At 42.8% G+C, this 14599-nt stretch overlaps 1 protein-coding gene across 13 annotated transcripts in view; it reads left to right on the top strand.

Annotated features, from left to right (window-relative positions):
* Positions 1–540: 540 nt before the first annotated feature.
* The window catches only part of KIDINS220 (kinase D interacting substrate 220), a 104662-nt gene continuing 90603 nt past the window's right edge, over positions 541–14599 (top strand). For 12 of the 13 annotated variants that reach the window (XM_045979736.1, XM_045979737.1, XM_045979738.1 and 9 more), the window contains exons 1-2: positions 541–686; positions 7432–7575. In XM_045979736.1, the coding sequence (XP_045835692.1) occupies positions 7468–7575 (108 nt within the window). In that variant the 5' untranslated portion in view covers positions 541–686; positions 7432–7467. Of the gene's footprint in view, positions 787–7431; positions 7576–14599 lie in introns of all 13 variants that reach the window. The other variant, XM_045979728.1, reaches the window with a different exon arrangement.

Raw genomic sequence — 14599 nt, 5'->3', positions numbered from 1 at the left:
GTAGGACCCGAGTTGAAAGCTCTCAATTGCTTTCGGCCTCAGGCAAGCCCGAGGTACCTTCCGCAGAGACCCTGAGCTGCCAAGGGGCCTGGCAAGCAGGCGGGGAGGAGGTGGGCTCCAGGAAAGACCAGGATAGATATAATCCCACAGGCGCTCGGACAGGGTTCCGGGTTCTGGAGGGAGAGCCTTGAGCCGGCTTTAGTTTGCAGTGTATTAGCAATGTTTTCTGAAGCTATGATTGGGTTTATTTCTCTGCCTAAATTTTTATTACAGTGGTGAATAGGGACGATAAATTATCATAAAAAGAGGGCACTGGCAAGGAAGAAAATATTGCCCGAGGCACTTGTCAAAAATACACCCATTTGGAGGTCAGAAGGAGGGGGCGGAGGGCCACTGAGTCTGGGGATCCACAGACGTGCCCCACACCCACCTCACCCGCCGGCTCCCTGGGGCTTTCCGGCTCCTCCGCCCTCTGGGGGCGTGGCCACCTGCAGCCCCGCCCCGCCGCCCGCGGCCACGTGACCTGTCAGTTTGCGGAGAGGGACGAAAATGGCCGCCGCGTTTGGTGAGGGCGAAGCGCTGGAAGCCGCCGCCTCTCCCATTCCCGTCTTCTGACGGCGCCTGCTGCAGAGCAGGCCCTTTCCGTTCGAGCTGTGGGCGCGGTCCTCAGGCCGGACTGTGAGACGGTCAGTGCGATGGTCGGCTCCGCGGCATGATGGGCAGAGGAGGTGGGGGCGAGGCCCCGCGGGGAGGGGGCGAGGCCCAGTGCGGCGGGCCCGCGGCCTGGTGAGGAGGGGGCGAGGCCGGGTGTGGGGGTCCGCGGCCTGGTTGGGGGGGGTGTGTAGGGAGGGGGCGAGGCCGCGTCGGGAGGGGGAGGGGGTGAGGCCCGGTGTGGCAGGGCCGCGGCCGGCGGGGGAGGGGGCGAGGCCGGGTGTGGGGGCCCCCGCGGCTGGGCGCCGGGGGAGCTCGAGGTCTGGCTTTCCCCGGGAGGCCGCGCTAGCTGGGGCGCCGCGAAGGTCTCGGACTTGGTGTCTCGGGTGGTCAGTCTGGCCGCCGGCGGAGAGGTGCTTGTGTGGGGCAGGGGGGAGGGAGCATGGGGGAGGGGCCTTAGTGAAACTGTTTTCTTTTGTGGAGCAGCCGCTGGCACACCCTCGGTCTCGGGACCCGCCTTAGCTGGTACCGTTAAGGCAGGTGTTCCAGGTTTCCTTCTCCGGGCTTCCGAGGGCGAGGTGGTTCGTTTTCTTCCTTTGCTTTCTTATCGGGCTCCCTTGCTCCATTGTCCGGTGCAGGCCTTTCAGTGCCTGGCAAAACAGCAGCAGGCGCTGATTGCGATGCTCCCATGATTTATTTAGAGGGAAACGATTTCTTTGTCCGCCAGCAAGATTGGATTATTTTTCTTTCAAGTTGTTTTGACATAGAGAAAGCTTTAAACCAATGAAGAATGTTTTCTTGTTAGTAACTGTTGATGGATCCATCTCTGCCAGCCGCTAGGGGCGCCGGCTAAAAATGCAGGTTTCCGAGCCTTACCTTCAGAAATTGCCGTTCCGCTGGCTTCAGCTGGCCGGGGTGTGGCTCTGGAGTCACGCCTTCCGATTCCACCGGGCGATTCCGCTGTTTTGTCGTTGCCCACACTTCGACAACACTGAGGACTGAACACCTGAAAATGTTTAAAGCACCTTCGAGAGCTGATGGAGAGCCAAGGGGGAGAAGTGGCTGCGGTCGCGGAGTGTTCTTTGTTCTCTAGCTTTAGTCGCATGGAGACTGGTCATCAGAATCATTTTGGGCTGCTTGTTAAAATGTCAATTCTGGGCCCATCCCAGATCTACCGGGTGGGATTCTTTCGGGTAGAAGCCAAGGAATATTTGTATTTGACAGACTTACCGAGTAGCTCTGATGCACACAAGTTTGAGAATCCTCGTTCTGCATTCTTTGTGTGAATGATATCCAGATGGTTTTTACAAATACTGGTGGATTAACCAACCCATCCTTTTTGCAGCACGTCAAATTCAGCCTGGCCAAAGCACCCCATGGCCAGAGTGGGGAGGTGGTAGGGGGCCATGACCCTGCAGAAAAAAGTCCTCACTTCCTCCTGACTTGCGTTTTGGCTAATGGGTACACCCTCCTCAGTCACTGATGTTTGCATCTAGTCATCCTTGACTTTTTTTTTCTTTTTTAAATCTCTAGTCACATAGTTTCTTTGATTTTACATCCAGAATCTCTCTTCTGGGTATTTTGATAGGTTAAAAGGTTAGAAATGGGGGATTTTATATTGTTCAAGCTCATATCTCTCATTTCTTCTTCATTTCCTGTGGGTTATTTTGGTGGTTCCCTGACTGGTGTCCAGAGTTCTAATTTTTCTTTCCTGGGCTACATACACTGCTGAGAGATTAACTTGCCTAGAATCATGCCAGTGTGCCATCTCCCTCTTCCTGCTTTTGCTCAAAAACTGTCTGTTTCTCAGCTTTATCTGCCATATTTTAGTCAAGGCTGTTTGGAAGGCACAGAACAGAGACTTACTCTTTTACCTCAGGGAAAAGGAGATTTATGGTACTTAAGAGAATCATCAAGAAATCAGGATCCAAGGCAGCTTCACCTTCTGCCTGCCTCTCATGGGCTGCATTTGTTTTCTTCCGTCTCTATTCATGTCTGTTAGGTTCTCTCTGCTGGCTGGTTATCTCAAAACTATCATTTGGCACGTGGCCCATAATGACTGAGTCTTTGGTTTCTGATTCCCAGTTCTGAAGAGAGGAATCTCATTGGCCCGGCTTATGTTTTTGAGCACTCAAGTGCTGGACACTGGGACACTGGACACGTGTCCCAGGTCATGTGTCCATCCCTGATAATGGCTGATGGTGGAAAACAGGGCTGTGGAGGGTAGGAGAGCCTGTGGGCAGGCAAAGACCTACGGAAGAGGCACGTTTAGTACACCTGTGCAGTTGTTCAGTCTGACAGTTACTGTGATTCTATTTGGTATATTCCTGTGATAGGTTCTAGGGATATAAGGACAAAGGAGAGACAGCCCTTATCTTTGAAGAACTTACAGATCTAAGCAATCACCTTCACTTCCGGTCCTAGCACTTACTTTTTACTTAAACATTCCATTCATGCTATTCGTTGTTTCTTGGGTGTGCGCTGCTCTACGTAGGCACTTGGCTGTCCTTGTTTATCTTCACATGACAATACCAAGGTCTAACTGTGCATGCCAGGCCAGTTCCTAACAGTCAGGGATGCTTTTCTCTTTCTCAGCTCCAATTTTGTAGGCATTACACCAGATATAAGGTGGGTCTTTCCTCAGGAACTTGGAGTTTAGAGTTGTGGACACGAATGAGTAAAATGGTATATGAGCCGTCAAAGCTGAGGCATATCCACAGGTTATAGAGACTGAGTTCAGGGCCCTGGCCCAGCTTAGAGCAAGCAGCCAGTCGGTGGAGGCTTCCAGAAGAAGATAATGTTAGAGCCAGTCCATAAGGATGAGTAGAAACTGTCCAGGCATATCTGCGGAGGATGGGCTTTCTAAGCTGAGGGAGAAGTAAATGCAGAGGCCTGGGGAAAAAAGTGTGGGGCAGCCAAGGGTTGCACGCAGATTAATCAGCCTGGACCTGGAAGAGCAGAAGTGAGTAGGGAAGCAGCTTGGGTCAAGGGTGGGAGGGGTGAGGCTGGGAGGGGAGACAGAGATGAGGCTGGAATGGTGAGATGGGGCCAGATTGCGAAGGGTCTACAAGTCTTCATAATCATAATCCAGAACTGTGTTTATGAATCCTCACTGCTCTACACAGAGCATAGCTTTTCATAGGAATTATAGAATTGAATCTTTACAGTAGCTTTCAAAGGATTCGAGGGTTTCAGTCCCTTGAATAAACTTTTGGGTAATAAAGCCATCATCATTTGTTCTCCCAGCATGAATTTATGGGGAACTAACAGAAGAATTTGAAAGAAGTGTATTTTAGGTCCCTCTTGGTTCAGTGTGGCAGCTTGATTGAGGTGGGGTAGGACTGGAGAGAGGAGATGTAAGTTGGGGCTATCACAGCGATCCATGTGAGAGATGGTACAGTAGAAATTCTTGGGACAGGTTCCTAGATTACAACAGGTTCCTCTTTTCTGGAAACAATACTATGTGGCCTTTAACCCCTTCCCAGTCCCGTGACTATAGTTCATTGCTTCCAGTGGCACTTGGCCCAATGGGGGACTTTTGAATCTGGGGACAAAGAATAATCTGCTTTCTCTGAGGAACTGTCTGACTTGGACTAGATAGCTGTTGGCAGCCAAATTCCCATTTGTGTAGAAGAAGTTGATCTGTAACAAAATAGATTAAGCCAACAGAGAAGGAGAATTCTACTGGCATTTGCAGTCCAGTGGCACCCACCTTTCCCACAATGTGGTTAGAGGAAATAGATCAGTATCCTTGGTTTCCTGTCTTGCTTAAGCTAGTTTAAATTTGTCCCTTGTACCCGAAGGAGTCTTGATTCGCATAGATGGTGAATGCCCTAAACTAGGGCACCTAGAGTCTGGTTGGCTGATGTCAGATGTTAGGAAATGCAGAAGACAGAAAATGGTAATGGTTGTACTCTGGAGAGAGTGGTTGATGCTTTGAAACAGTGGACGTGAGGATGGTGTTCAAAATGGAAGGAGTAGATTGAGCAAAGGCAGGTGTGTGGAGCAGCCTGCAGGAAGGGACAACTTGAGCTTGGCTGGGCTGTGGGAGGGTGTGGCGCTGGTATCAGGAGGTAAGAGTGGTAGTTAGAGCCGGATCCTGGATGCCTTACTGAGGTGTTAGACTTCATCTTACAAGATGTGAGAACAAATGAAGACAAGGATATTGGTGACAACTGTTAATGAAAATCTCTTACTGGATTGCAATGAGAGAAGTTTCATATTCTTAGAGATGTGATGTACAGCACAGGGAGTACAGTCAGTAGTATTGTAATAACTTTGTGTGGTGACGGATGGCACCTGAAATTAATAGGATATTGTATGTCCATTATAGTTCAGGAAAAAAAGTATCACATTCTGGAAAATTAGGGAATAAAGTTTCTAAAAAAATAAAAATTACATTAATGCCATCAACATTTAATCTGTTTCATTTCAGATTTAATTTAAATATATACATTTAAATATATACATTTAGTAATGTATATATTTACAGTAGTTGAGATGCTGTATAATATAGTTTTTTTTAGTTACTTTTTTCTGCCACCGAATATATCACAAGCATTTTTTGTCAATATATTTTTTAGCAACATTTGGTGACTGTATATTATTCCACTGTGTGAACACATTATAATTTCTGTAATCTCCCATCCTAAGTTTCTTGTTATGAATAAAATTGTGTTGTACATAAAAATATTTGTCCATGTTTCCTGTGTTTTTAGAATTGATACTTAGGGGTGAAGTTACTGGATCAGGTAACATAACTTTTCTGATGATTTTTGAAAAGTAAAGTGTTATTGAGATACAATTTGCATCGAATTATTTATCCTTTTTACTGTCCAGTTTTGAGTTTTGACAAATGCATGTAAGCTTGTAACTACCACCACAAGCAGAAAATAGGATAGTCCAAGAACTCCCCAAACTCTCTTGCACCCCAGTGTAGTCCCCTCTTTCTCCTCCTTTAGACTGACAACCTCTGATCTATTTTCTGTCTGTATAGTTTTCCTTTTTCAGAATATCATATAAATGGAATCATATAGTGGAGTAGTTTCTGTCTTCTGGTCCCCAGAGATAGATTTCTAATCCACGTGCAAAACACATCACCCTATCCCAAGGCCCCCAAATTCTCAGCTCATTAGAGTATTAACTCACAGTCCAAAAATCTCGTTTGAATCTTGTCAGCTCTCAAGTTCTAAATCTGATTATCTAAATCAGGTATGAGTGAGGCTCTGGGTAGAGTCCGTCTTGAGGCATGATTCCTGTCCGTCTGTGAACCTCTGAAACTCGAGAAATAAGTCCCGTGCTATCAAATTCAATGCGGGGACAAACATGGGATACCAATAATTGACGTTGCTCAAGAAAAGGGAGACTGGAAGGACAACATTTTTAATTTTGGTGAACTCTGATTTATCACTTTTCTTTTCTTTGAGGACCATGCTTTTAGTATTATATCAAAGAAATCGTGCTTAATCCAAAATAGTCTTATGTTATCTTCCAGAAGTTTTGTGCTTTTAGATATTTAGGTCAATTTTAGTATATGTATTTTGTTCAAGGTATGCATTGAAATCTGTTTATTGCATTTGGATGTCCCAGTTGGGTAAAACAACATGCCTCCTTTTTTTGAATTTACATTCAGTACCGGTAGATGGACAGTAAACACACAATATGATATATTTGCGATGGTGGTAAGTGCCTTGGAGAACATAAAGCAGGGCAAGGGGGTGGGAGCGGGGACCGCTATGGAGGACGTGTGAGGTTGTTACTGTGCTACATCCCAGGGTCAGGTTAGCATTTCCTAAACAGGGATTGAAGGAAGAGAGGGAGAAAGCCATGTGCTTTTCTGGTGGGAGAGATTTAGGCAAACAGAATCCCTGAGGTGGCAGAGTGCTTGGCGTGTTGAAGCTGTGAAATGGGTAAGGAGGAGTGGTTGGAGATGAGGTCACTTAAGAGTCCAGACCAAGGTAACATGTGGGGTTTGAGTTCTTTGGGAAGCCTTTGGAGGGCTTTGAGCAAGGCAGGATGGAATCTGACTCAGTGCTCCTGCAGGAAGGGTTCTTCAGTGAGGAGCCGAGGCAGCAGCTCTCCTGGGAGCTTATTAAAGATGTGGACTCGGGCTGCACCCACCCCCGTCCGATCAGAATCTCTGACAGTAAGGGCCAGGCTTCTGGGTTTTACAAGCTCTGTAGGTGATTCTGATGCATATTATGGTTTTAGAAGCTCTGGTCAGACCTATGTTTTTAGAAGATCACTGTGATTGCCTTGTGGAGGATAGACTGTGGGGAAGGCAAATGCAAGCAGGAAGAGCAGTTGGGATCTAGATGAGAAGTCACAGTGGCTTGGACCAGGGTGGTTGTGATGGAGGTGGTGAGTAGCAGTTGGATGTGAGATATGTTTTACAGGTGAAGCCGAAAGGATTTGCTAATAAATTGAATGCAGAGTGTAGAGGACCAGGTAAGTCATGGATAATTCCATGGAAGAATGGAGCTGGAGCTGCCATTTATGGAGATGAAGGAGCAGTGGGGTCTTTTTCTGTTTAGGGGCAGTGATGAGGATGGCGTGGGAGACGCATCTGGGAATTGGATGAGTTAAGACTGAGATGTGTGAGAGTCTTGGGAAGGGAGGGGCGGGCATTTTGACAGCTGAGCTGAGGGGCCTTGCTTTTATCCCTGACAGTGGAGGTGTGTTTATACAAGTGTAAGGTTAAAAGTGATAATATAGTTAATAGTAAATTAGTTTTTTCCTAATCGCAAATTATGTGTATTTTATCTAATCTGCCTTTAACAGGTATTGGAATAAAGTTAACTACAGCTTTCTGTGAAAATGTCGGTTCTGATATCACAGAGTGTAATAAATTATGTAGAAGAAGAAAACATTCCTGCCCTGAAAGCTCTTCTTGAAAAATGCAAAGATGTAGATGAGAGAAATGAGGTAAGACCACGCCTCCCCCTTTTTTTTCCACACCCAGTGTGGGGCTTGAACTCATAACCCTGGAATAAGGAGTTAGATGCTCTACTGACTAAGCCAGCCAGGCATCCCCAAGACCAAGTTTCTGAAATTAAATTCTTTTCACAAATATTTGTTGACTACCGACTACTGTGTACGAGGCATTGTGCTAAGAATACAGGTGAGTATGAAATATAAAAGTTAAGCTTGGTAAGATTGTTAAAAGTACTTCAAAGGGGCGCCTGGGTGCCTCAGAGGGTTAAGCCTCTACCTTCAGTTCTGGTCATGATCTCAGGGTCCTGGGATCGAGCCTTGCATCGGGCTCTCTGCTCAGCCTGGAGCCTGCTTCTCCTTCTCTTTCTGCCTGCATCTCTGCCTACTTGTGATCTCTCTCTCTGTGTCAAGTAAAATAAGTAAAATCTTAAAAAAAAAAGTACTTCAAATTTCATACTTTCGGAATACATTTGAACTTACATGATTGAATATGGAATTTAGATTTACGATGGACTCTTTTCTTTTAGATGAAATAATCAGTACTTGGGAAGTTTGATTACTAAAGTCTGAAGTGTTTCTAGGAAATTTTAGAGAACTTCTAGACCCAGTCTTTTTAGAAATAGATTAACTAGACAAAATATTTGGAATATTTTCTTTAATGGAATCTTAGTTCTCTTTCTGAATTATTCATTCCACACACTTAGGGATTTTGAGGAGCCTACATCTTTAAGACAGTAAATAGGTCATGTTTTTTGTTTAACAAGATAAGGAAGTATATATTTACCATTTTCATTAACTTCTATTAGATGTTTCTATTCAACAATGCAATTAAGTTAGCTCTTGACTGTATTTTATCATGAAGCACCATAGTACAGCATTTTGGGGACTAAGAAACTTTTTGTATGAAATTTTTAAGTGTCAAAGTTTGTATATTAAAAATTTAAGAAAAATTAAACTTTAGGGACACCTGACTGGCTCAGCTTGAAGAGCATGTGACTGTTTATCTTGTGATTGTGAGTTTGAGCCTCACATTGGGTGTAGAGCTTACTTAAAAATAATGAATGCATGAATGAGTGAATAAACTTAAGAAAAAACCCAAAACTTTCTTAAAACTGTGTTTTCAATGTAACGTAATTTTTTTTGCCAGTGGATAAGGTGAATGAGGAGTGATACATATATATGTATGTCTGTACGTGTATACATATATGTGTCTGTGTATGCAGACATGTAAAGAGTTTCATTTTTTTTTGCTGTGGGGAAAAAACATAAAAATTATCATCTGAGCCATTTCATTTGTGTTCATTCGTGCAACTGGTGCATAATGTTTTGAAATCGCTCCAGAACTTCTTCAAATCTAAAACTCCATACCTATAAAACAGCACCTCCCTGTTCTTTCTCTCACCAGCCCCGGGTAACTGCTCTTCCACTTTCTGTTCCTGGGAATTTGAGTCCTTTCAGTACTTCGTAAAAGTGGAATCATACAATATTTGTCTTTGTGACGGCTGATATCACTTAGCATAATATCCTTAAAGTTCAGTCATGTTGTTCCATATAGCAAGATTTCTTTCCTTCTTATTTTTTAATTTTATTTTTAAAAAGATTTTATTTTATTTATGTGTGAGAGAGAGGGAAAAAACAACAAAGGAGCAGTGAGGAGGGCAGAAGCAGAGGGAGTAGCAGGGAGTCTGATGCGGGACTTGATCCCAGGACCCTGGGATCATGACCTGAGCCAAAGCTGGACACTTAACAGACTGAGCGACCCACACATCCTGATTTCTTTCCTTTTTAAAGCTGAATACTATTCCATTGAATTTTGCTTATGCATTTATCTATTGATGGACATTTGGGTTTTTTTCTTCCTCTTATCTATTGTGAATAGTGCTGCTATGAACACGAATATGCAAATATTGCAAATGTTTTTAAAGTTGTGGAATCAGCAGTTATTACTTATGATTATGATTATTATTTTTGACATAGGGTACCTGATTTCATTAAACATTAACTGTCATAAGGAAATCTTAACATAGAATTTTGTTAATGCATAGCAAAATTTGTTATTATGATAACCTTATGGTAGTTAATGATTTTATTGAATCAGCTCCTTTAATTTGCATAGCAACTCTGTAAAGAATAATGCTGTTATTTATCTTGATTTACAGGTAAATGGCTTAATTCCTTAGCTTCCTATTCCAGATACTGTCTGGTAGAACCCAAATTTGAACTCGGTTCTGTTTTATTTCAGACTATAATCTGTTTATGCTCTATTGCCATTCTTTGCATTTTCAGAATAAGTTCGTCTGATGATGTGCCGATATTTTCAGTGTTTTTATATTGAGCACAGTATGTTTTGGTTAGGTAACTCTTCTGTGATTATGCATTGTCGATAATTGTTCTACATAAATAAGAGAGAAAATTTGTAACTGGAGATTGTTGTTATAAAGAGCTGCTTACAAGAGTAGTTGTTTTATTAGCATTTAACTGATACTAATAGTATTTATTTTTAAAAATTTTAATATTTATTTATTTAGAGAGCACACAAGAGGAGGGAGGGGCAGAGGGAGAGGGATAATCTCAAGCAGACTCCACGCTGACTGTGGAGCCTGATATGGGGCTCGATCTCACAAGCCTGAGATCATGACCTGAAGTGAAATCGAGAGTCCGCTGCTCAACTGAATAAGCCACCCAGGCACCTCTGATTTTTTTTTTTTTTTAAGATTTTTTATTTATTTGACACAGAGAGATCACAAGTAGGCAGAGAGGCAGGCAGAGAGAGGGGAAGGAAGCAGGCTCCCTGCTGAGCAGAGAGCCCAATGCGGGACTGGATCCCAGGACCCTGAGATCATGACCTGAGCCGAAGGCAGCGGCTTAACCACTGAGCCACCCAGGTGCCCCGGCAATCCTGATTTTAATGGTATTTATATTTAGTTTAGTATTGCATTGGTTGAAATTGGAGTTTTAAAATAGTGATTGGAAACAGCCTGGATTGTTCAGTTATGGGTCAGTGTGAGGGTTGGGGAGAAAGTAGCTTTCTCAAGGCCTTTTTTGGCATTTTTGCTTCTAAAGCTTCGGATAAAATTTAAATTTTTTAGAGTTCTGTAAAGTTGTATGGATTTTTTTCTTTCTTGCCCTTTAAAATATTTAATTACTTTATATTAATGCATTTTATCAATTTTGAAAAAGTCTCTTAAAGATTACATCAATAAGGGGCGCCTGGGTGGCTCAGTGGATTAAGCCGCTGCCTTCAGCTCGGGTCATGATCTCAGGGTCCTGGGATCGAGCCCCGCGTCGGACTCTCTGCTCCGCAGGGAGCCTGTTTCCTCCTCTCTCTGCCTGCCTCTCTGCCTACTTGTGATCTCTCTCTCTGTCAAATAAATAAAATTAAAAAAAAAAAAAGATTACATCAATAAAATAAAATAATGTGGGGAAAATTGCCATACTGTGTTTTAGCATACAATTGGCTGCCATCAGTAAATGCTAATTTCTTGCCTTCTTCTTTTTTTTTTTTTTTAAGATTTTATTTATTTGATAGAGATTGCAAGTAGGCAGAGAGGCAGGCAGAGAGAGAGGAGGAAGCAGGCTCCCCGCCGAGCAGAGAGCCCGATGTGGGACTCGATTCCAGAACCCTGGGATCATGACCTGAGCTGAAGGCAGAGGCTTTAACCCACTGAGCCACCCAGGCACCTAATTCCTTGCCATCTTTTCTCTCTGCTTTATTTGTAAACTAGGTAGCTCTTGGCCTTTGAATTTTCTCAGTGATGATAGAACTTTTCCCTTTGTAGTCTACCCTTTGTAGAGTAGTGTAGAGTAGTGAAGACTTTCCTTTCCTTTTTTCCCTCCCCTCTCCTCTCCTCTCCTCTCGTCTCCTCACTTCTCTTCTCTCCTCTCCTTTTCTCTTTTCTTTTCAAAAAGAACAAAGTTACTCTCAGCACTTCTTGGTACAAGATTATAGTGCTGAGGTTGGACAGTATTCTCCTAGGAAGATGAAGTGGGATTTAAAATTCAAGGGGTGCATTTTGTTATGTGCTTAGAAATAGGCTCTGAGGGAAATTTCAAAGGAGAATTTAAAAATGTTTTAGTTTCAGTACAATTATTAGAAGAAGTATATATGCTGCAAAGGTTTATTTTAAAGGGCCATGGTAATGAGGTCTAGGACATCTGAATAAAAAATAGGACTGCCTAGGACTTGGGAAGAGCAAAGAGATGCTGAATAGGAAATATTTTTGCATTGTAGTCTTCTGGGAAGCTGAGATAAGTATGAGACCTGTTGGGGGATCTTTGGTTGGTGCAGTGTTTATTTAATGTGTTTTGGCTTGAGATTTTTGTAAGTGGAGTAGGGGTTAAATGAGTTACGTGGTTCTGTGTATTTTGGGAAGCAGGGACTTGGGGTTTACTGGGATGTGTAGGATTAGGTATGGAAGGGGCCTTTAGTGATTCATTTTGAAGTGGAAGAATAAAGTTGTCATGGCTGTTTTTAAGTACTCTGTCTCCGCAAGTATAGTTACCAGATTGGTTAAGCAGGAATTAATAGAATAAATAAATGTTTTGTTATAAGACCTAGGTTATAAGGTAACTTTTCTTCTATCTTTGAGAATCTAATAAAACTTCATGGTAACCTTTTTGGAAAATTATTTATCTCCTTGATTAGTGTAGCTGTAAAAGGTGTATCAGTTGAGAATTCCTTGGATTGCATGTAATAGCTCCTAAAACAGTGTCTTAATCAAAGCAAGGTCTGATTTTTCTCACATGATGACAAACTGGAGGAAGCATTCCTAGGCTGATGGGATAGCTTCAGGATATCTTCGCAGGCTCTTGCTGCCCATCTCTCCACTCCTCACTGCATGCTGGTCACTGCACATCCGCCGTCGTGCTACAGCTCCAGCTCCAGCGTTGTGTCCACATATGGGGCAAGAAGAAGGAAAAAGACGTGCCGGCTGAGCTAGTCTAACTATCGAGCTGTCCTGGCGGCTTGGCTAGAGCAGTATCATGGGATTATTTCCAGCTGCAAGGGAAGCTGAACAATGTGGGTGGTTTTTTGTTCTTTTTTTTTTTTTTAGCTGAGCACATTGCTACCCCTAAACAAAGTCCCATCACTCTGGATACTGGAGAGACAACTAATATTTAGTTTTTGCAAGAGAAACTGATAACTACTCAGGTCTTTGTCTGGCTTGTTTCTGGTTACCAGATTTATACCATCTTTCTTATTTGTGTTACAGGTATTTATGCACATTTATGTTATTTTTTTCCCCTTAGAGTCTAGCACTGGTCTCTGTGAACAATCTGAAATGTGACTGTGAGCCCAGAAAGTAAACAGAAAGCTTCTGAGTCTCTGCAAACCATAATCTGAAAACTCTAATGTAAAATTCATACATCCTCAGGGCCATGGATTCAGGAATAATTGGCTTTAATTTATGTATTATACCGATGACTTAGTTGTGTCACTTTTTATCTCTGGTGGCTAGAAGGGAGAAGGATGCTACGGAAAGTTTGTCAGAGAGGTGTTAGAGCTGGCAGAGGCAAGCTTGGTGTAATGATTGATGTCTGTACTTATGACTCAGTTGTGAACATGATGTTTAAGCTAATCTGTTCAACAAGTAGTAAGTAATATGTGCATTGCTTTTGAAAATACTGGTTATCATACAATATATAATTAAATTTAATGTTTAAGGGATAAACTTTTTCACCTGGAAAATCTATTTGTGCATAATACCTCATTCCATAATGACCTTGGTTGAATGACATATAATTTAGTATCCATTGTTATGTAAGAATGTCTGTATTTAATCTGTTTACTTTTGTACTTTGTTTGAAGGAGTATTTGTGTTTAACTCTTTACCTGTATTACTCTTATAATAGCCTCTGTTTTTTGTTGTTTTTTTTTTTAAAGATTTTTATTTGTTTATTTGACAGAGAGGGATCACAAGTAGGCAGAGAGGCAGGCAGAGAGAGTGAGAGGGAAGCAGGCTCTCCACCGAGCAGAGAGCCCGATGCGGGACTCGATCCCAGGACCCTGAGATCATGACCTGAGCCGAAGGCAGCGGCCTAAACCACTGAGCCACCCAGGCGCCCATAGCCTCTGTTTTATTTTGTCAGTTATTATAATTTGCTTTTTTTGTATGTTGCCACTGACAGATTTTTTAATTCTTTGAGACTTTACTTACTCATTTACTTAACAAGTATTTGAGTACCTGTGTGACAGTCACTGTCCTTCGCACTGGCAATACAATATTGTTATTGTTATTGTATTATTTTTTGCATCTACACTTATGTTGGTTTCTTCCACACAGTGTAATATGAGTTGCAGGTGTACAGTTTAGTGATTCAGCACTTCTGGGCTACAATACCCGGGGCTCATCTCAAGTGCGCTCCTGAATCCCTATCACCTGTTTAACCCATCCCCCACTCATCTACCCTCTGTTAACCATCAATTTGTTCTCTTTATTTTATTTTTTTTTTAAGATTTTATTTATTTATTTATTAGAGAGAGAGACAATAGCGAGAGAGGAAACACAAGCAGGGGCAGTGGGAGAGGGAGATGCAGGCTTCTAGCTGAGCAGGGAGCCTGATCCCGGGACTGATCCCAGGACACTGGGATCATGACTTGAGCCGAAGGCAGACACTTAATGACTGAGCCACTCAGGCGCCCCTGTTCTCTATATTTTGGAGTTGTTTTCTCAGTTGGCCTCTCTTTTTTGAGGAATATAATATTAAATAAAAGAAAACAGACATGCTTCTCACCCTCAGAGCCTTTAGGAGAAATGGACAATGATCAGTTACTAATCACACAAATAAAAGTAATTACAAACGAGGATTAGTATAGTAAAGAAAATTAGAGTGCATTAGTTAGGGTTCCTTGAGGGGTTGATGTTTGACCCAAGAGCTGAAAGATAGATGGTAGTTAATTGGGTGAATCAGAGGGAAAACTTTGTGTGAGGGTCCAGAGGTGGCAAAGAGTTTAAGGGTATGTTGGTGAGGAGGGAATGGCACAGAGTAAGTTCTAAGGTAGTCCTGCCATGGC

This window comes from Meles meles, chromosome 15 (assembly GCF_922984935.1).
Source record: "Meles meles chromosome 15, mMelMel3.1 paternal haplotype, whole genome shotgun sequence".
Classification (NCBI taxonomy): domain Eukaryota; kingdom Metazoa; phylum Chordata; class Mammalia; order Carnivora; family Mustelidae; genus Meles; species Meles meles.
The sequence above is the reverse complement of the archived record's forward strand: the minus strand, read 5'-3'. Positions and strand labels throughout refer to the sequence as shown.